Source organism: Phyllostomus discolor, chromosome 11, assembly GCF_004126475.2.
Source record: "Phyllostomus discolor isolate MPI-MPIP mPhyDis1 chromosome 11, mPhyDis1.pri.v3, whole genome shotgun sequence".
Taxonomy (NCBI): domain Eukaryota; kingdom Metazoa; phylum Chordata; class Mammalia; order Chiroptera; family Phyllostomidae; genus Phyllostomus; species Phyllostomus discolor.
In genome coordinates, this window is record NC_040913.2 from 43,240,771 (window position 1) to 43,262,569 (window position 21,799).

At 36.6% G+C, this 21,799-nt stretch overlaps 1 protein-coding gene across 6 annotated transcripts in view; it reads left to right on the plus strand.

The window, feature by feature from the left end:
• Positions 1-21,799, plus strand: part of DGKH (diacylglycerol kinase eta) — a 215,747-nt gene that overhangs the window by 183,248 nt on the left and 10,700 nt on the right. For 3 of the 6 annotated variants that reach the window (XM_036011323.1, XM_036011324.1, XM_028526692.2), the window contains exons 22-30: positions 4,534-4,641; positions 6,605-6,718; positions 6,967-7,101; positions 7,975-8,138; positions 11,523-11,628; positions 13,190-13,282; positions 16,017-16,136; positions 16,484-16,592; positions 18,000-18,130. In XM_036011323.1, the coding sequence (XP_035867216.1) occupies positions 4,534-4,641; positions 6,605-6,718; positions 6,967-7,101; positions 7,975-8,138; positions 11,523-11,628; positions 13,190-13,282; positions 16,017-16,136; positions 16,484-16,592; positions 18,000-18,130 (1,080 nt within the window). The other 3 variants (XM_028526693.2, XM_036011327.1, XM_036011326.1) reach the window with 2 other exon arrangements.

A 21,799-nucleotide genomic window follows, 5' to 3' on the forward strand; every position in this document is an offset into this window, starting at 1 on the left:
TATTCAGATCTTCTGCCCATTTTAATCAAATTGTTTGTTTTGCTATTGAGTTGTGAATTTTTATATATTTTGGATATTATTCCCTTATCAGATATATGCTTTGCAATTATTTTCTCCCATATAGTAGGTTGCTTCTTCATTTTTTTGGTAGTTTCCTTTGCTGTGGAGAGGTTTTTAGTTTGATACAGTTACAGTTGTTTGTTTTTGTTTTGTTTTGGCTTGTTATTTTTTTGCCTTTATTGCTTTGGATTTTGGTGTCAGATTCAAAAATTCATTACTACTACCTATGTCAAAGAGCTTACTTACCACTTATGTTTTCTCCTAAGAGTTTTATGGTTTTAGGTCATGTGTTCCAGTCTTTAATTTATTTTTAATTCATTTTTGGTATGGTATTGTATAATATAGTGGTCCAGTTTGATTCATTGCTTCATTGAAAGCATGTGACTTCCAATGTTCCCAACACCATTTATTAAAGAGACTGTCCTTTCCCCCATTGTATATTCTTGGTTTCTTTTTTTGTGAATTAATTGATCATATATACATGCGTTTATTTCTGGGCCCTCTATTCTGTTCCATTGATCCATGTGTCTTTTAATGCCAATGCCATACTGTTTTAATTAGTATGGCTTTTTAATATAGTTTGAAATCAGGCAGTCTGATGCCTTCAGCTTTTTTCTTTCTTAAGATTGCTTTGGGACCTGGTTTGAACTTCTGGCCAAGATGGAGGCATAGGTGGACACACTGTGCCTCCTTGTACAACCAAGATAGGGACAACAACAATTTAGAAACAGAATAACAACCAGAACTGACAAAAAATTGAACTGTATGGAAATCGGACAACCAAGAAGTTAAAATAGACACCTTCATCCAGACCAGTAGGAGGCGCGGAGTTGAGCAGCCCGGAACGGGTTATGGTGCCGAGAGCAGAGAGCATTAGGACTGGGCGCATAAGGCATCTGTGGCATGCAAGACCACAGTGGGTGGACCCAGAGAGTGCAAGTGGCAGCTGGCAGACCTGGCTGAGGGGTGGTAAACAGCAGACCCAGCAAGGCGGGAACTGTGAAGTGAGACACTGTGCGCAACCCAGGATCACAGAGCTGGGAAATAGAGCCTCAGGACACTGATTGAAAACACCTGTGGGGGTTGAGGCACAGGGAGAGACTTCCAGCTTCACAGGAGAGGTCCTTGGAAAGTCCCATGGAGTGCACAAGCCCACCCACATGGGAATTGGTGGCGGAAGGGACTGAAATCCAATGGAGAGAGGAGCAAGCTATTGTTCCCTCTCGGACCCCACCCCCACTTAACAAAGTCACAACCCAGTGACTGGGGTGTCCCGCCCTGGTGAACACCTAAGGCTCTGCCCCTCATATGTAATAGGAGCGACTAAACCGGGGTGGGGCAGGGAAGATGGCTCAAACAGAATTGAAAACCCCTCAACCGGTACTTTTAAGCAAGCGAGAGATAGCCAACCTATCAGATGCACAGTTCAAAGCACTAGTGATCAGGATGCTCACAGAATTGGTTGATTTTGGTTACAAGTTAGATGAACAAATGCAGGCCATGATAAGAGAAATGAAGGAAAAAGCACAGGGAACCACTAGTGATGGGAAGAAAACTGGGATTCAAAACAATAGAGTGGACCAGAAGGAAGAAAGAAACAGAAAAGAAATAGAGAAATAAGAATTCAAAAAAACAAGGAGAAGCTTAGGAACCTCCAGGACATCTTTAAATGTTCCAACATCTGAATTATAGGGGTACTAGAAGGAGAAGAAGAAGAGCAACCAGTGGAAAACTTATTTGAACAAATAATAAAGGAGAACTTCCCCATTCTGGCAAAGGAAATAGATGTCCAGGAAGCTCAGAGAGTTACAAAGAAGTGGGACCCAAGAAGGAACACACCAAGGCACATCATAATTACATTAGCTGAGGTAAAAATGAAGAAAAGAATCCTGGAAGCAGCGAGAGATAAAAAACAGTTACCTACAAAGGAGTTCCCATTAGACTGTTAGCTGATTTCTCCAAAGAGACCTTGCAGGCAAGAAGGGGCTGGAAAGAAGTATTCCAAGTCATGAAAGGCAAGGACCTACATCCAACATTGCTCTATCCAGCAAAGCTTTCGTTGAGAATGGAAGGACAGAGAAAGTGTTTCTCAGATAAGGTCAAGTTAAAGGAGTTCATCATCACCAAGCCCTTATTATATGAAATGTTAAAGGGACTTATCTAAGAAAAGAAGATAAAAAGCATGTATAGTAAAATGATAGCAAACTCACAATTATTAACAACCACACCTAAAACAAAACAAAAACAAACTAAGCAAACAAGTAGAACAGGAACAGACCCACAGAAATGGAGAATACATGGAGGGTTAGCAATAGGAGAGTGGGAGGGGGAGAGAGGGGGAATGGGTATGGAGAATAAGTAGCATAGATGGTAGGTAGAAAATAGATAGGGGAGGGCAAGAATAGTATGGGAAATGTAGAAGCTAAAGAACTTATGAAACATGGATATGAACTAAAGGAGGGGAATGTGGGTGGGAGAGGGTGTGCAGGGTAGAGGGGAATGAAGGGGGGCAATGAAACAACTGTAATAGCATAATCAATAAAATATATTTTAAAAAGATTGCTTTGGCTCTTTGGGGTCTTTCATGGTTACATACAAATTTTAGGATTATTCTAATTCTGTGACAATACATTGGAATGTTGATAGGGATTGCATTAGATCTGTAGATTACTTTGAGTCATATGAATATTTTATTTTTTTTTATCCTTGTCCTAAGTCACACTCTTTGATTTTAGAAAGAAAGAAAGGGAAGCGGGGAGAGAGGGGGACAGACAGACAGACACTGACATGAGAGAAAACATTGACAGTTGCCTCCTGTACCTGCCATGACCAGGGATCAAACCCACAACTTTTTAGTGTACAGGATGGTACTCAATCAGTTGAGCCTACCCTGCCAGAGTGGTTGTATGAACATCTTAGTAATATTAATTCTTTTAATCCATAATGTTTATGTTACATTTTTTAAACATAAAAATGCAAGATGTTTACATTTATGTATGTCTTCTTAAACTTCCTTCAAGTCTTCTAATTTTCTTTTCTTTTTCCTTAAAGGTAGCAGAAATCAACTTTTTAAGATTTTATTTATTTATTGTTAGAGAGAGGAAGGGAGAGAGAGGGAGAGAAACATTGATGTGCCGGAGAAACACCATTCAGTTGTCTCTCACACACTCTCAAACGGGGACCAGGCCTGCAACCCAGGCCTGTGCCCTGACTGGGAATCTTTTGCTCTTTGGTACAATGCCCATTCCACTGAGCCACACCAGTCAGGGTGTATTTTTCAATATCCAGGTTTCTCACTTCCATGGGTAAATTTATTTTTAAGTATTTGATTCTTTTTGATATTATTGTAAATGGGATTTTTAAAAATTTGTTTTACTTATAGTTTATTATTAGTGTATAAAATACAACAGATTTCTGTATATTGATTGTGTATCATGCAACTTTATTAAATTCACTTATTCTAACGGTTTTCTGATAGAGTAGCCTTGTCTTGTTCTTAATCCTACAGGAAAAGCTGTCAGCTTTTCACATTGGAATATCATGTTAGTTGTGGGCTTATCACACTTGTATATGACCTTTATTATAAAATCTTCAGGATCACTCTCAGTTGTTCTTTGAAGTATTTCTTCATATTTAACAGTGATAAATGTTTTCTTCTCCTTTAAGTTAGTTATATAATTCAAGTCTTTCTAAAGATCACAAGGATGTCTGTTAAGAATATCGGGTCCAGAGAAAGATACTGTTCTTCTAAATATTTAATGTTTCTTCATTTAACATACACTAAGCACCAGCTGTGGTGCCAGGAATGGCCCTAGGTACTGGAACACAGTGTGGACCTTTGTGTTTCATGCAAAAGATGAAGAAAGGAAATTTTAAAAAATGCCCGTCGGGTAAATCAATTATAACATATTCTCAGTTATTTCAATTTGTTGAAAAATGAGTTCAAACTGGATTCTCATTTGTTTTAAAGATGGCAGATAATTTTGATTGGACATTAAAATGGAATTCTTATAACCAACCACTGGTTAGTAACAGAGCACCAGCAAAATACCAGGATTTGTGAGAGGTGCTAGATGAAATGGTTAGGACTCAGAGTCTACCCTCACAGTGGCCATTTTCAAGGGCATGCTTAAAATAAGGACCAGGATGACCGTAATATAAGTGAGAATATCATAACTGACCTGAAAGAGAAGCTCAAGAAAGGTACTGCCTGAATTTGGTTGAAAGAAGAGGTAAAACCTTTTTTTATTCTATGTGGTTTTCTGTAAAAAATTCTGCTGTAGTTATTTATACTTCAAAGCTTTTTAAATTAAAACTAAGTAAGAGAAAAATTAATGTGTAGGAATATATTTACGGGAAAACAGACATTACCAGCACACTTTCATCCATCACCCTTTTTCTTTGGTATACTGGTGGATTCAAAACTAGTAGTTTTGCTCTTTTTATCTAACTTCTAAGCTTTTTACCTTACAGTGTGATGGACAATATATTCCTCTCCCCAGTCTGCAAGGAATAGCAGTATTGAACATCCCCAGCTATGCCGGAGGCACTAACTTTTGGGGTGGAACTAAAGAGGATGATGTAAGTATTTCCTTCCTCTTTCCAGATTCTAGCGACTGCCCATATCCCCTGGCTTGTGGCACCTTCCCATCTTCAGAGCCAACAAAGGCAGCGTGAGTCTTTCTCACATTGCATCATTCTGTTCTCCTCTTCTGCTTCACTCTTCTACTTTTAATGACCTTGTGAATACATTGGGCCCTCACACGTAATTCAGGATCACGTCCCCTGTCTCAATATCTCTAATTTAATCGTATCTGCAAAGTCTCTTTTGTCATGTGATGAGACAACATTCACAGGTTTTAGAGATTAGGACATGGACATTTTGGGGATGGGATGGGGACATTATTCTGCCCACCAAGAATACCTTTCTGTACTTTTAGTTTTCTAAATTTATGTGATACTATTTTTAAAATTATTTTTAGGAATGCCAAGAGGGTTCATTTGGCCATTGAGGTTGATGGCTATTTTTGTTTTGTTTTCATGGTTTTCTATATTTAAAAAACACACAACCTAACAAAGCTAATTGTTTTCAAAATAACTTTTAGAAAGAGAAGGCTCAATTATTAAAGTATATATAACATAAAAATGAGCAGTGCTATCAGGATCTTTGTCTGAAGTGTCACATACATTAAATGATAGGCCCTTTGACTTGAGGTTTATGATGTAACAGTTCCACTGACCCATCTTCTAAGAACTGTTAAATAAACAGCCAGGAACTAAAGTATGAAATAAATTGGAAAGCATTTGTAATTTTCATGATGTGAGTATATTCCAGTCCTCTTGGTGTATAAAAACTAGCATCAGCAGTCAGTTTTTTGTCAACCTGTCACTACTCTTAAATATTTTAAAGGTAAGAAATCAGTGATACTAAGATGAATAAAGCTTATATTCCTTGAACGCCTCCTAGGCAGTCAGTGTTCTGAGTGCTACACATTTATTATGTAATACCTAGAATTTTCATCCAAATTTTATCAGTTAAAGAACTGACACTAAGTTTACACAGTTAATAAGTAACAGAGGCATAGTTTAAAACTAAGCAGTCTGGCTTTAAAAAAATGATAAGAAATATGTCTGCAAATTTGTGTCCTGATATTTTCAGTGAAAGTTTTAATTAGAATGCTACTTTGTACTGAATAATTTTTTCAAAGGCATAATTATTTATGATATAGTAAAAAAAGAGTAAAAGAGACAGAATAAAACAGGTAAAATTTTAAAATTTTAGCTTGATTTTTTGAAAATGCAATTAACATCAAAATAAGGTAAGACTACATGATTTTTATCCCCGAGGTTTCCATATCCATATTTTCAAATGCTCTAAAGAGTTGTATTAAGATCTAAAACACATATACATATTGTTTGTAACACCTTGAAAGATTTCCCTGAGACCACAGCAAGTGACCCCGGTAAGACAGTTGGTTAGAACATTTTTCCGATACACCAAGGTTGTGGGTTCAATCCCCAGTCAGGGCACATACAAGAATTGACCAATGAATACATAAATAAGTGGAACAACCAAATGCTCTCTCTCTCTCTCTTCCCTCCTCTCCTTCCCACTCCTTCCTCCCTCTCTCTCAAATCAATTAAGAAAACATACCAAGTAAACTGGATCATAATCTGCATGTTCATTTAGCTTTAACCTTATGAAATCTATATTACCTTTCAGATTTTTTAGGTTTCTGAAAATTGCATGCATCATTTTGTCAAGACATCTGAGTTATCTTTTAGATTTTTAATACATTTTATTCCATGAGTTGGCATAAATATGATGTCATGTGGGTCTCAAAACCTATTTTTATTATGTTTGTTTTAAGCCATCTTCAGTGATATTTTTGTTCTGGGGTTATCATTTCCTACTATTATTTACTCTTAGTATTTTCATGATTTTTAAAAAATATGTGTATTACAGAGTTTGCATTGCTTGATGTGCCAGTTTACTTAAACCTTAATTTTATTAGTGGAAGTGTAACATAGTTTTTTCACTTAGATATTTGCTGCACCTTCATTTGATGACAAGATCCTGGAAGTCGTTGCAGTATTTGATAGTGTGCAAATGGCAGTTTCAAGGGTCATTAAACTACAGCATCATCGGATAGCCCAGGTTTGTTTTTCTAATCGAACCTGACTTCCCTGTGTGGGACACTGGGGAAGCTATTTCCCATGACTCCTGCACTGCATGTTCATCTAAAACATACTGACTTTCTCCCAATGTCCGTTATTACAATGTCATCACAGTGGAAAAGCCTAACATACTGTTCCACATTGTGGACTAAAGGTCAAGCTTGAATGCGGATTTTATGTCAGTTTTTCAGGATGATTTGTGCTCTAAAATAATGTGTTTTGTTTCAGTGTCGTACGGTAAAAATCACTATATTTGGCGATGAGGGAGTCCCAGTGCAGGTGGATGGCGAAGCATGGGTTCAGCCTCCAGGGATTATCAAAATCGTGCACAAAAACAGAGCTCAGATGCTAACAAGGGACAGGGTATGTAACCAAAAACATCCTTCTAGATTTTTATCAAGTCTTCTAAAAAAAAAATCTTAAATTGTCCTATTATAGTAGAAATCAAGGAAAAAGATTTAAATTGTCTTTTAAATCTGACAGTTAAGTCATTGTGGTTTTAAATATGAGCAGATATTTATTTAGTCTTTTAAAAAATTAATAGACTAATTTTTTTAGGTTTACAAAAAAAGTTGAACAGAAAGTACAGAGAATTCTAATTCTGTTCCCACATACCCCATCACCTGGACAAGCCAATGAATTCCCCTATTATTAGAATCTGGTATTAGTACATTTATTATAATCGATGAGCTAATATTGATACTTACTACCAGAAAAATAGTTTACTGTTTCTGCTGCACATTCTGTGGGCTTTGACAAATATGTAGTCACTTGCATCTGCCATTTCAGGATGACGGAGTAGTTTCACTGCCTTAAAAATCTCATATGCTCCACCCATCCATTCTTCCCCCTTTTACCCTCTCTCCTGGCAACCACTGATCTTTACATCATCTCTATAGTTTTTCCTTTTCCAGAGTATGCATTTTTAATTAAAGTCACACACATAACAAATAAGACTACCAATGTCCATCCTGTCTATTACACGTGTAATAGTAAAGATTGAAGCTGTCCTTTTTTAAACTTTTTAGTAATATTTATTCATAATTGATTACATTGCTTTTTATTTATTATGCATACTGGAAAACTATGTTTTTTGTACTCATGATTTATCTAATGATATGTTAGATTAGGAAAAAAGCAATAGTAATTTCAGAGTCATTCATATATCTAAATACACATTTATTTGGGTCTCAGAGCTCTAAACCGACAGTTCATTATAATATTGACTTTAAATAGGCTTTTGAAAGCACTCTGAAATCTTGGGAAGAGAAACAGAAGTGTGATTCTGATAAACCAGTTCTTCGAACCCACTTGTACATCCAACATGCTGTTGATTTGGCCACAGAGGAGGTGTCGCAGATGCAGCTGTGCTCCCAGGCTGCGGAGGAGCTCATTACAAGGTATGGTGGTCCTACTGATTTGTGGACCATGAGAACTCTGGTGTTGGCCAGTTTTGTTTTATTAGTTTTAATACATCATTTTGTTTTTTTGCAGTATGTAAAAGAGATACATGTATTCCCCTCCCTTTTCTGCCTCGATGTTTACTGTTCTCCTTCATCAGATCCCCTCCAATACATATATACTCACTCCTGTGTTCTTCACAGAACAGATCTGACTTCTTGAAACATAGTGGAGAGCTCGCCTAATGTACTCCACCACACAGTATTCTTTCTATTATTATTTCCCCAGCAGTTTATACACAATCTTTACTGACTTCTGTATCACCTTATAATTAGTTATTAATTAAATGTAGATGGAATGCAGAAGGAAATTGCTCCCAAGGAGAGTTGGGGAGGTAGGGAAAGAGTCCAAGAATTAGTTTCCAACAGACTTATCACAAAGACTGAGAGACCATACAGAAATTAATTTTGGTGGACAGAAAGGGGAAGGATAAAAATAACAAGTGCCTGATAAAAATCACTATGACTAGGAAGTAACCTTCAAAAGGGAGGAGGGACTGAGGACAGATGGGGATAATTAAGCAGTGCTTTATGAGGCCACTGTGAATGTTAAATAAGACCCACTGTGTACAGTCCTTATTATCACATATCACTGTCTGGCACATTTTGTGTTCTCTGAATGCTAGCTATTATAGTCTTCCCACATGTTCATCTGGTTACTCATTAAAATGTTGAAAAAGAAGAGAAACAGAGCTTGGGGGTACTAGGGGCTTACTTGGTCCATTTTCCTCCCTCCTGCCCACTGTCTGCTCTCCTCTCATTCCTTACTCTTCTCTTTAAATGTTTGTTAGACACCTAGAATGTACTTGATTTTAAAGGTATATTTTTTTAAATATATACTGCCCCTTCTGCTGGAGACCAACATTCAGAATTAGAATAATGTATGATAATTGCCAGATACGAGAAGCTTAGAAGAAATGTAGGGAAAATGAATAGTCAGCTAAACTCATATGACTGCATTATTGTACATCTTAACTTCTTACCGCAGAGATGTGAGATTTAGAGTAAATACATCTTTCAGATGCTATAGACAACATCTGTAGACTCCAATTTACTGTGGTTTTCCCCAGATTTATGGAGGTATAATTGGTACAAAAATTATAATATATTTAAGGTATACAGTGTGATGATTTGATATACATATGCACTGTAAAATGGTTGCCGCAATCAAGCTAATGAATACATTATGGAAAAACAGTATGGCAGTTCCTCAACAAATTAAAAATAAAACTACGTCATTTTCTTAAAACCAAAGTATGTTCCCTTAAAACCAAAATATGCTTCCTTTATTATCATCCTGTCAGCTAACCAAATAACCTTATAAAAAAGGAAGTACAGCTTGGCCAGAATTGGTTTTGGTCAACCTAGTTTGGTTACGTCTGTTTTTTTTTTTTTAATTTTGCAAATGATGTAAATCAGACTCACTGATCAATTCTCAGAATTTAGTCATTCCGTATTTAACGTGTATTTTGAGCCTCTTCTGTGTGTTGGTTACCAATTTCGTCACTGGGAATGCCAAGGTAAGTGTGTTGCAGTCCCTCTTAGTTTGTGGGCAGAGTAGTGGGAGGGAGAAGTGTGGCTGGAGTGTTGTCATAGGTCGCATAGTGGGTGTTGTAATTGTACAGAGAAGGCCAGAGGCAGTGAGGGAGGCTGCCTGGAGGAAGTGACCTCACAGCCAAGCCTTGAAAGAAGAGTGGGAAAGGAGCAAGCTAAGCATGAGAGCCAGCCTGGGCAAAGGTCCAAAAGGGTGTGAGTACCTGGCATTTTCAGGAAACCTCAGGGAGTTTGGGGTGACTGAAGTGATGGCATGGTACATTTGCAGGTGAGGAAATGTGGAAGGAGGGCTAAGGAGGGGCCACAGCTTTATCGGGGCATTTCTGGAAGCAATGTGGAGCCTTGTCTCCAGCACAGCAAACCTGAGGCAGGGTGAGTGCTGTCAGAGTGGTCCTTAGGAAACATGCATTGAGGCAGGAGACATGGGAAGGAAAAGAGAGATTTTAGGTAGGTCAGGATCTAAAATTAGTACATGAATGTGAATTAGGAGACACGATAGCCCTAAGGTTTCCAGTGAAAGGCTAGATGGACTGTGTTGCCTTTGATTAAGCCATAGTATTCAAGAAAAGGAGCAGATTTTGAGAGAGAAAATGATGGGTGGGTTCCAGGTTAGACTTAGAGAATTTCAGTTATGTTGAAAATATCTAGGAGGAGATTCCATTGGCACTTAGAAATGTTGATCCAAGTTGATTTATCACTTTAACTTTCTTTGAAAATTAGAACACTTACCCATCTCTATTCTGATAAACAACCTGTTCTTTATGATTTCCCTGGGTTATTGGTAAGAATGCTAAGGTGACATTTGCAAGTTCCTTTAGGCTTTGGATATCAATTGTGTGATCCTTAGGAATTAAACTCTTTTCCTTTACCCTTGATTCAACTATGTAGGACTTCTGTCTCTTCTTTTGTCCTGCCCTTTCTGTATTGAAAATCATTCTTTGAAGATGTGAGAAGCAAAAAGGGTTTGAATAGTCTTGCCTTCTTGCTCATCTGCAAACCTTACATTTTCTAGCAGTTGGTAGAACTTTCCTCCTGTTCTCTTGGTCTTAGAGCCCTCCAGGATTTCGTCTTTGTATGACTATTCTTGAAGGTTTCAATTCCAGAGACTTTGGCACACCACAGGCTTTAGAGTTAGGTAGTCATAGATTCAAATCCTGACTCTATCACTTATTATTAGCTTTGTATACATACTAAATCTCTCTGGCCCTCAATGTCTTCGTCTATAAAGTGGAAAAAGTCACAGCTATCTTTTATGTTATGAATATTAAATTAGATAATACATATAAAGTACTTAGCATGTAGATGATAGATATGGCAATGTTCTTCTTCCCCTAATCTGTTGTATTTGCTCCTGGTTCAAGTTGCAGTGAATGAAAGATAAGTTTCTACTCTCTACATTTTTGGAACCCCTCTCACTTTCCAATGATACCGCAAAATCAAGTGCGACGGTATTTTGTTTTTCCACATAGCACCTCAATATATTTATCTTTTATTCTAAGCCAACTTTTTATATAAAGATTTTTGGTTTAGTATTCTTTGTTGTGATGGAGTTGGAATTTTGTAAATCTACCCTGTGCCATTCATAATTGAAGTTATTTTTTTTAAAAGTTTCCCTTAATGGCTTTTATTTTTTTACCTGTTTTTATTGTACCACTTCTATGCTTCAGAAAAATCAGCAATACTCAAGAAAGTGTTTTGTTTAGCCTATTTTGTTCATTTGTTTTGGTTTTGTTTTTTTTTTTGTTTTTGTTTTTGTTTTTATTTTTTCAGAATTTGTGATGCTGCCACGATCCACTGTCTTTTGGAGCAAGAACTGGCCCACGCGGTGAATGCCTGCTCCCATGCACTGAATAAAGCCAACCCTCAGTTCCCAGAGGTAAGGAACTAATGGTAAACCTCATTCCACAGATTTTTTGGTGTTACACATATATTTTGATACTATAAAACATGTAGTTTGAAAGAACAGTATATAGTCTAAATGAATCTTTGTCAGAGCTTATGATAAATTTGCAGCCAAATTTTTCTTTTATTTTCTTCTTTCTGTCATTTTTCTACTCCTGCTATTACATTTTTTTCATGTTTTCCACTTCATTTTCCATCACTTATCACCTCACTATCTTCCTTCTACTCTTTCTGCCTATAACTGCTACCATCCCTCCTCATTTCTTCCTTTACCTTCTCCCCTGTACCTAAGTATAGAATAAACCTAGATATCATGCATTTTATTAAAGATATTAATTTATTTTTGAAGTTGTGTACTGAAATTATTTTTATTTCACTTATTTTACTAAATTAGTAAATTTAGTAAATTTTTAATGTAGAAATTAAAATTTTGTAGAAGTGAATAGAATGGCTATAACTGCTTTGAAATGTGATACATTATAAAAGGCTATAGTGTATAGAAAATGGATAACATTATTTTATTACTTTATTCAGTTGAGGCTAACTATATTAATACAGGGGGGACCCAAAAAAACTGCATTATCTTCTGGATGGTGGGCCCCTTAATAGTACAGGCTTCCCCTGCTAGGTTAGTGTTCTAAGAACCCATCTGTATTGGTGTACCAGCTGGTATTGTTGTGAGAGGCTGCATTCAGCCTCAGTGAATTTTTTTAAAGACTGTTTTAATGTGTTTGTCCATTGCCTGATGGGTGATTTATTAGCACACCTGCCCATACCACGCTGAATATTCAGCAGTTTTCAGCCAGACCTCTGTGCCCCATCCCCCCTATTCACCTGATCTCAACCCAAAGTGGCTCTTTTTGTTTCCTCAAATGAAAAAAATCCTCAGAGGGAAACATTTTGGCAGTGTGAAGGGGTAAAACGAAAAATGGCAGAAGCACTAAAAAGCGTCAAAATCAATGAGTTCAAAAACTGTTTTAAGCAGGGAAAAAAAAACATCTCAGTAGGTGTATTGCATCAAATGGAGGGCATTTTGAAGGTGACTGATGTTTAAACATGCAAGAGTAAATACCCAATTTTTTATAAATAAATTCCGGGTTTTTGGGGGGTCTCCCGTCATATACAAATGTGCTAGTCCTTTGGGTTATAGTCTAGAAAGCAGTCTGGTTGCAACTATTGAAAGACATGGGTAGAACTAATTATGATTAGATGATGATAATGCCCTTTTTAAAACATTATTTTCCTTGACTTAACCTTTTTATGGGAATATGCATATATACTGTTACCAGCATGTACATATTTGTATGTAGGAGTTGTGGTCCTGGGCATATTCACTAGACTCAGTGCATACAAGCATTAGAAGAATAATTATGCTGATAATCATGATTGTGAAATTGTACAGATATGAGTTTTGGTAGATTTTTTAAAATATTTGTGATGTGAATTTAAATTGGAATAATAAAAATGTAAAGTATTTGCTGATGATTAAATCCCAGTTTAGTACAAAATTACTTGCTTTTGATTTTTTTTTCTAGAGTCTTACCAGAGACACTGCCACTGAAATAGTCATCAATGTGAAGGCACTATATAATGAGACAGAATCTTTACTGGTCGGCAGAGTTCCTTTGGTAAGGAAAAGAAATGACTGGTCACATAAGAATGATGTTGAATGTATAGGGTTTACCTTGACTAGGGGGCACAGAAGCAGCCTTCTGGCCCCCAACCTTAGAGCTATCGTTTTACCTAGCTTTTGCCTTTAATAGAAGGAAAGGCTAAACCCAGGAGCTACGATTTAGGCTAACAGCAGACTTCCCCTCATGTACGCCAACATGTTTTCAGGCAATCCTGCTGTCCACAGTCAATTTCAAGAGACTTGAGGTTTATGAAAGGTAGTAGACATTCCTTAGTTATCATTAACTCCTTATTGAAGAAAAGTAGAGGAAATCGTAGGCTTATTCTCAAAATTAACATTAAAATATGATAGGTATGATTTTCTAGATTTGCTTAAAAGACGACACTTTCTGGACTCAGCATTTCAAAAACTAAATTTCAAGAAGTAGCTATATTCCTAGATTAACTTAAATTGGTGCTGGACATCAAGGCCGAGTCTGCATTTGACCACAGTCCATGGACCACAAGCTTAAGTACTAGAAGACCATAGGTGTCCTGTTTGGTTTGTCTTGTCAGCCTCTATTCCCTCATGGTTTCAAATGTTCTAGCATGTTGGGTCTTTTTGCCACCTAGTGTTCAGTTGTGGGTTTTTCACACATGCTGTTGTAGCTATAGAAAGCCTAATTTTTGCTGGGAACCAAAGTGTCCCAGGTTCGATTCCCAGCCAGGGTACATTCCTGGGTTGCAGGCCATAACCCCCAGCAACCGCACATTGATGTTTCTCTCTATCTCTCTGCCTCTATCTCTATCTCCCTCCCTTCCCTCTCTAAAAATAAATAAATAAAATCTTTAAAAAAAAAAAAAAAAGAAAGCCTAATTTTTCTTCCTTGTACAATGTAACAATTCTGATTAATTTATAGGTGAACTCTTAAAAACATTTCTCTTGACTGTAATTTATCTCTTGCTTTGGAAAGTAAACATTTAAATAAAAGTGATAGAAGTCATAGTGCCTGTAGCACAGTGAAAAAATGGGAGGTATGTCACATAGTCCAGCTAACCAGTAAATGACTGTAGCTGGAATTTGTTGGATTGGCACTCAGCAGAGTGCCTCCATCAGAGCATCCTTTACTCTGGGATGGCTGCATGAAGTGTGTTGCTCTCACCTACCTCCAGAGGGAACTGAAAGACAGTTTCCTTAATGCGAGAGGTGGCTGCTTCTGCTGTGGCCATGAAGAAAAACTTGTAGAGAGAAACACTGGTTATATCTTTTGATAAAATCAGTGGGAATCTTGGCTATTCTTGATACTTCTGTTAACAACCAGACTCTTCTTGTTGCTCTTCTAAAATTAGTTCTATAGTAAATCTATTGAGCTGTGACTTTGGTCCCAGTTTTTAGATAGAGGACATGTTTTTTGTGTGTGTTATTTGAAGTACATTTAAGGTGATTTCTGATTGACAAGAACTGGAAGCCTAATTCATTCTGTGTTTTAGTTCTCTACACTGAAAGTATCTATGGAATCTTATTTGGTTAATATTTATCAATTATATTATTATAATATAGAAGGACCTCTCCCCTCCACTTTCAGTGTTTCTGTCATTGTCAGAAAATGGATGCTCGGCTTAAAATGTATACCACTAAATTTCATCAAATTTACCTTTGACAATGTTGATGTCACCATAAAGAGTCAATCATATTTGAGAGCAACTGAGGTTTACTCTTTATTTTGATTCTAGAATGAATATACAATCATTTTATCCATTTTGTAAGAGATATGTTTTTAGACTGAAAGGAAAGCGGTAAATTTTATATGACAGGCTGGAGAATCTCCATGTTTTTAACTACAAGAAATGGTAGATGTCTTAAATAGCAGAGGGAAAAATATAATTTCCATAATAACGGTAACATTTTCTTTGAACTTTCAGTTTAAAATTCTGTGAACCTATATGTGGCACTCTACAGTTTTAAAGTAATTTATAAAAATACTGATTAGCTGGAAGAGACCTTAGAAATAATCTAGTCATATTCTACTGCTTATTGAGAAGCAAACTAAGATTTCTGAAATCAATTAACCTTCCATTGGTTGCAAATTAGTAAGAAGTCCAAGACCAGAATTTAGCGACCTCCCTTCCAGCTCTTTACACACCCGTGTCTGTTTTACCTTTGTTCATTTATTGAATTTATAAGTGCTTCTAATAACTGTTTTGAGTGGGGAGATAATAGGTGACCAGTTAAATTCTTTTCAAAGTTTACAAACCTTCTTCCAGATTACAAGCTATTTAGGTTTTTGCTTTGCCCTGACTTTCACAACAGCTTTTCATCACAAATTTTTCTGAGCTTTGTGAGTTTTTTTCCTTAATCTTATTATTTCCATTCTCCAGGAGATTTTTGTGCCAAGCATTTCTTTTTATATGATGTATTTTTTTGCTGATTTTTAAAGTATTGTTGTTTGTTTACCTAGTTAGAAGGATTTTTGCCACAAATATGAGATTACTCCCTAAAGCAAAAGTCACACTAGCTTATGTCATGGGAAGGAAGGATAAATCTATCCAGATTTTATTCAGTGAACCCAGTATAAGATCATTTGTTCTTTTTAAATATTTATTTATATTAAAAACAACTAGCACAATAACAATAACTAGCCTAGCCTCATAAGAGATGAGGATATTCATTATCAAATAAAATAATTCCATTTGAGGTTGGGCACTGAGCCTTGTTTTGTTTTGTTTTCTTTTTAACCTGCGGGTAAATAGCAGTTGGAATCTCCACATGAAGAGCGGGTATCCAGTGCCTTACACTCTGTGGAGGTGGAGTTACAGAAATTAACAGAGATTCCCTGGCTCTATTATATCTTACACCCAAATGAGGATGAGGTATGTGAAATTCAGCCTGTTTCTCTATAAATGCAGACTTTATAATGATAGAATTTGAACTCATCTTTTGTAAAGAAACATATCAGGGGAAAATAAATTTTGAATATCACTTTCAAATATACTGTTCATGAACAAACAAGAAAAGGCTTTTATGTGAACCAAGGTAACTTATGAGATCAGATCAGTACATTTTTAGCAGTATATAACATCGTGAATTTCTTGGAAGAAGTTATCACTTCAACAAGGTTTTGTGTTTCTAACCTATTCCTATGTTATCTCTAATATTAGAGTGGGTTTTTCTTCTCTTACTATCCTGAGAAAATTCTTTTCTTGCTTTACTTGAACAGGAGCCTCCTATGGATTGCACCAAGCGAAACAGCAGAAGCACAGTATTTCGTATAGTGCCAAAATTTAAAAAGGAAAAGGTTCAGAAGCAGAAGACAAGTTCACAGCCTGGTAGGTGGTCCACAATGGTGGGGCAGGGGGTTGTATAACATATGGAAAAATAACACTGAAGTGATAGCACGGAGGCAATCAAATGTTCCAGATAATGGCAATCACTGTGCAACGTATAGATGCCACTATAAACTGGTTAAAGTGGTGAGTTCTATTTAATGTTGGTTTTACTGCAATTGTATGGTACCTAAAATCTGTCCAAATATCAGAGGAATTAGTAGTTATGAAACACATAAGAAAACGAGGTGCTTGCTGATTTGCTACTCTGGTGGATGTCAGTGCCTCTGTTTAGATGGTCTCTGTCTCAATAGCAATTCAAAGCATCGCTTATAACCTGTTTTTTCGTCTTCAAAGCTCAAAATCTGGATCATTTCAATGCATGGAACATGGAAACTTTAATATATTCCTTTAGCTTGCTAAATGTATTTTCTACCTGAAGTTCTGTGTTTTCTTTCTCCTGTTTTTAGGACTTACTATACCATTTCAGCCCCTCAGTAATGGCAGTCTACTGTGACATTTGCATTCTCAAGCAAAGATTAAATTCTCTCTTTCAAATTGTCTCTCTAGTTCACCTCCCACTTCCTAGAGATTCATTTTAATGCTGTAGCACCTACAAGTTCTGTGTATATGATGATAGGTGCCTTTCACAATCAAATCAATCTCTAATTTTTCTGAGTTAGCTATCACCTTTTCAAAAGTGATTTATAACCTGATTTTTGACAATCATAGTGCAGCTGTTAGAATGGCATTTTAAAACCAAATATGGCAAATAAGTAGGCTTTTTAAAGCTAATCATTGCTGAATAAAATGTATAAAAGAATGAGTATACCTACTGAGAAATAACAATCCAGCTAATCTCAGAGGGTAGTAGTGACCATTGTTAGATGATATTAAATCAATTTAACAGGACAGTTATTTTTATAATTATCAATAGTAATAGAATCAATAAAGGTGGCACTTAAAGTCAGCAAGACCTGAGACAGAAGTTAGTGTAAAATTTTGTTAGAGTACCCTGTGTTGGATTTTAAATCTTAAGTAACATTTCTAGCTAATTAAACTATAACTAGTTTTATACATGGTCTTAAGAAAATCATCAGAACTTATTTAGACCTTATACTACTAATCCTAATCATGAGAAATCCATCTTTTATACATGCTTTGTAGTTTAGGTGGCTTTGAGGAGGAAATTGAGCTGAAGCTAAGGGCACAGGTGCATTGCAGTGAATGTCTTTGTGATCCTTGTGTTGACCTGCATGGGAAAAAATGGAATCGTAGTTTTGTTGAAACACCTTTGACCTTTCCCTTTGCTAGCACTGCTGCTCCGTTTGCATCTTCTTTGGCCAACTTTTGCTTTGTAATGCATTGAGCATGTAGAAATTAAGGGGGTTTTGCTCTTAACTTTGGTAGTTCAGAAATGGGGCACAGAGGAAGTTGCTGCTTGGCTGGATCTGATCAATTTGGGAGAGTACAAAGAAATCTTCATTCGTCATGACATCAGAGGGGCTGAACTTTTGCATCTGGAGAGGCGAGATCTGAAGGTATTTCCTTTGTGCTATCCTTTGCTCTTGAAATTTTCTTGCAAAACAGAATCTTTTTTACTGTGCCGCTTCTGTTATGTGCTTATAGCTTGGCTTACATTATGCAGATGTGCAATAATCTAATGTGCATTGTCCTGTGGTCTGAATTCCTTGTATGCTTTTTAAACAAGAATGTCTGTATTATTTTCCTGTCAAAATCATTCTCCAGCTATTATAGCTAAAGCTTAGCATGACTTTAATAATCTTTCTCTGCATCCTATGGTATGGCCGTCCTATGTGCTAATATTTTTAAATGGATGATGTTTCCATCTGCTCATTCTACTGAATTAACATGAAAGGTGATAATTGTTGCTGACAATGACTAAAAAATCTAATATAAGGTTAACAACTAAAAAGAATTCAAAATATCAATCATCTTTTTTAATATGTGGAAATAGATGATAGATTTATAGCAGTTCTGTGCTTTTGTTGCATTTCTAAATTGACCTTTGAGATAGATGTCAGAAGAACAACTAGACCAATAAATTCAAATTTCCTCCCTATGACTTATTGTTAAACTTGTATTATCCTAAAAACTAAATTTATTCTTTTCTTTAGTGAGTGAAGTAAAAAAATATATCTTGCTTTTGTTAGAAAACAGCTCAGAGCCTGTTTGTCATGTATGGTAGAGAAAGAAAGTCATTAGTTCATGGTCTGCAGCCATTCCTTTCAATTCTTTAGGTGGAGACTCAACAGTAGAAATGGCCAAAGTGGCCTATTGGGTGTCCAGATTAGGAATAGCATTTGTCATGTTATATTTTCTTAGCATACGCTGCCATTTAAAAACTTCTGAGATGCTTAATAAACAAGTTGACAATGCCTTCAACAGTTATTGGAGTGATCTCTTTCCTGTAGACCAAGTTCTTAAATGCTTGATTCAGTAAGTTCCTAACAAACTAATGAAATGTCTGCATTTTTACCTATAAGTATGTTAGACATTTCAAACAGACAGAGGTAGTGTAAAGTACAGATCTTTAGAATGTAGTCTTACAGTTTTAGCACATCAACAGTGGGCACCATTTATACCAAAACGTTTTTAGCTCAGAATGATAATAAAATAATAGATTAATTACCTTAGTCAAGAGTCCCAAATCTAGAACCCAGCAAAAGATATTATTCAAGTTCATAAAGATTGACTTCAAAGCTTGCAATGAATGCAAAAAAAAAGTGGGTGAATCATTGTTTATAACATATTTGTGTAGCTGCTGATATCCTCAGCAGGCAGAAATATTTATGGAATAGCTACTGAATGATATATTTTATGGCAGCTTCCCTAGGTGATATCTGCCTTCTGGAAGCTTGAGTCTTATTTGTCATGAATAAACCTACATTCAAGGAAAAGATTATGTGTATGTGTGTTTGTATGTATATGAATGTTATATATGTGTACATATAAGTATATATACACATGCAAAAACATACACAATGAGTGAAGCAAATATCTGTAGCATGAAAATAATGGCATACACCCATACTAAGTCAAAGTTAGAGTAGGTAGGACCTAACTGGAAAAAAAGACTAAGTAAAAAATAGTAAAGAATTATTTCACCAAACTTTCTCCTTAGCTTTCATGGGACTTTGGTTCTCTTTGTTTTATTTTGAACACAAATAACATTCTTTCCTTTAGAACATTTTTTTTAGAAATTTGTATTGGTAGTCCTTTTAAATTCTTTTGGTTCTAAAATAAGATGTAGGGGAATAGGAAAGGAAAAATTATTTTACAGAAAGAGCCTTCTAGAACAAGACCGTGAAGGTAGATGTTGAGTTCCCCTCAGTCTCTGTGGTTGTAGCTGTCAGAGAGAGCACACACTTCAAAATACAATGTCTTAAGTGTGAAGGATTACCTACTCTGTCTATAAATACATTGTATCAGTGGTTCACAAGTTTATATTCCCAGTCCTGACCCCGTTTGTGAACTTTAGGATTATGTCACCAATTGTACCTGATATTTGGCTATCACACAGGGACGTCAGTCTTAACATGTCCAAAACCAAACTTTTGATCTCCTGTCCCACTCCCATTCTGTCCCTTCTCCAGTGCTCTGCATCTTAGTAATCACCCATTTCTCTTTCCAGGTACTTGAGCCAGAGAAACCCAAGGTCATACTTACCACTTCCTCTTCCTTATCCTTTCCCTCTTAATTCATTGAGCCCTTCACAAAGTCAGGTTGCTTTTTCCTGTCCATGTCCTACTCCGAGGTACTGTAACTTCTGCCTGTGTAAGGTTAATGGCTTCCTAACTGGCCCTTTTACTGCTCCTGTTGCTCTCTCCATCCCATTACCCACATTGCAACCAGAGTGATAATGTTAACATCAGGCATATCACTTTTCTGCCTAAAACCTTTGAGTGGCTTCTCGTTTGTGTTAGGATAATTTACGTATTTGTGAGGCCATCAGGCTCTGCCTGTTTATTCAACCTGCAGATAGAATCACTGGCCCCTTGCTGGGTTTTACCTTCCCTTCCCTGGCCTTATTTCATTTACTTAAAAATAATAAATTATCTCACCTTAGGAGTGTACCCTCTGGTGGTATGTTTCTCCCCCTGTCCCCCGTCCCTCATCAGGCTGACTCCTGCCCAGATCTTGGCTCAGGCATTACTTCCTTTTCACCACAACTGCAGATAGCAGTGTGACAGTCTAGAGGTAGCAAAGACGAACAAGTTGACTGCAGTATTTTTTCTGCTGGAAGACAGTAGAGAAAACTGGTGGATACCCCCGAAATGGTAAAGACACAGTGGTTTTTGGTTGGTTTTTATTTCTTATGTTTTATTTTTTTCTATTTGGAAACTTGTGTATGCATAGCTAGAAAGATAACTGAATATCTACAAAGCATGGTTCTGCAAAATTAGGCAAAATTATTCATCCAGAGAAAGCAAAAACCAGCAATAAAAATATGAAAAAATAAAGTAGGAGATATGTAACTGGCCCTGGCTGGTGTGGCTCGGTGGACTGAGCGCTGGCCTGCAAACCAAGGGGTCACCAGTTTGATTCCCAGTCAGGGAACATGCCTGGGTTGCAGGCTGAATCCCCAGTAGGGGCCATGTGGGAGGGTAACCACACATTGATGTTTCCCTCTTTTCTCCCTCCCTTCCTCTCTCTCTAATAATAAATAAATAGAAAGTATTGAACTCAAACTAAAGAAATAGAAACTATTGAACTCCAACTAAGAAGTTGGTGTAACCCTGTGGAAAACTTTCATCTCATTATACCATAAGAGTAATTTTGAGTAGAGATTACCCCTCCCAAAGAAGTTTTTATTCTTCACATACATTGTGTATATGACCTAAAATAAAATGTTTAGTGTTAAATGTAATACTTCATTTAAATTTTTTTTTATTATGGTTGACATTCAGTATTATTTTGTGTTAGTTTCAGGTGTACAGTGTGGTGGTCAGACAATCATACTACTTCACAAAGTACTCCCCTTGATCTTTTCAGTGCCCACCTGACACCACACATACTTATCACAGTGTTATTGACTATATTTCCTATGCTGTGCTTCACATCACTATCTCTTTTGTAACTACCAATTTGCACATCTTAATCCCTTCACCTTTTTCACCAACCTCGCCTTCCTTCTGGCAACCATCAGTCTGTTCTCTGTGTCTATGAGTCTGTTTCAGTTTTGTTTG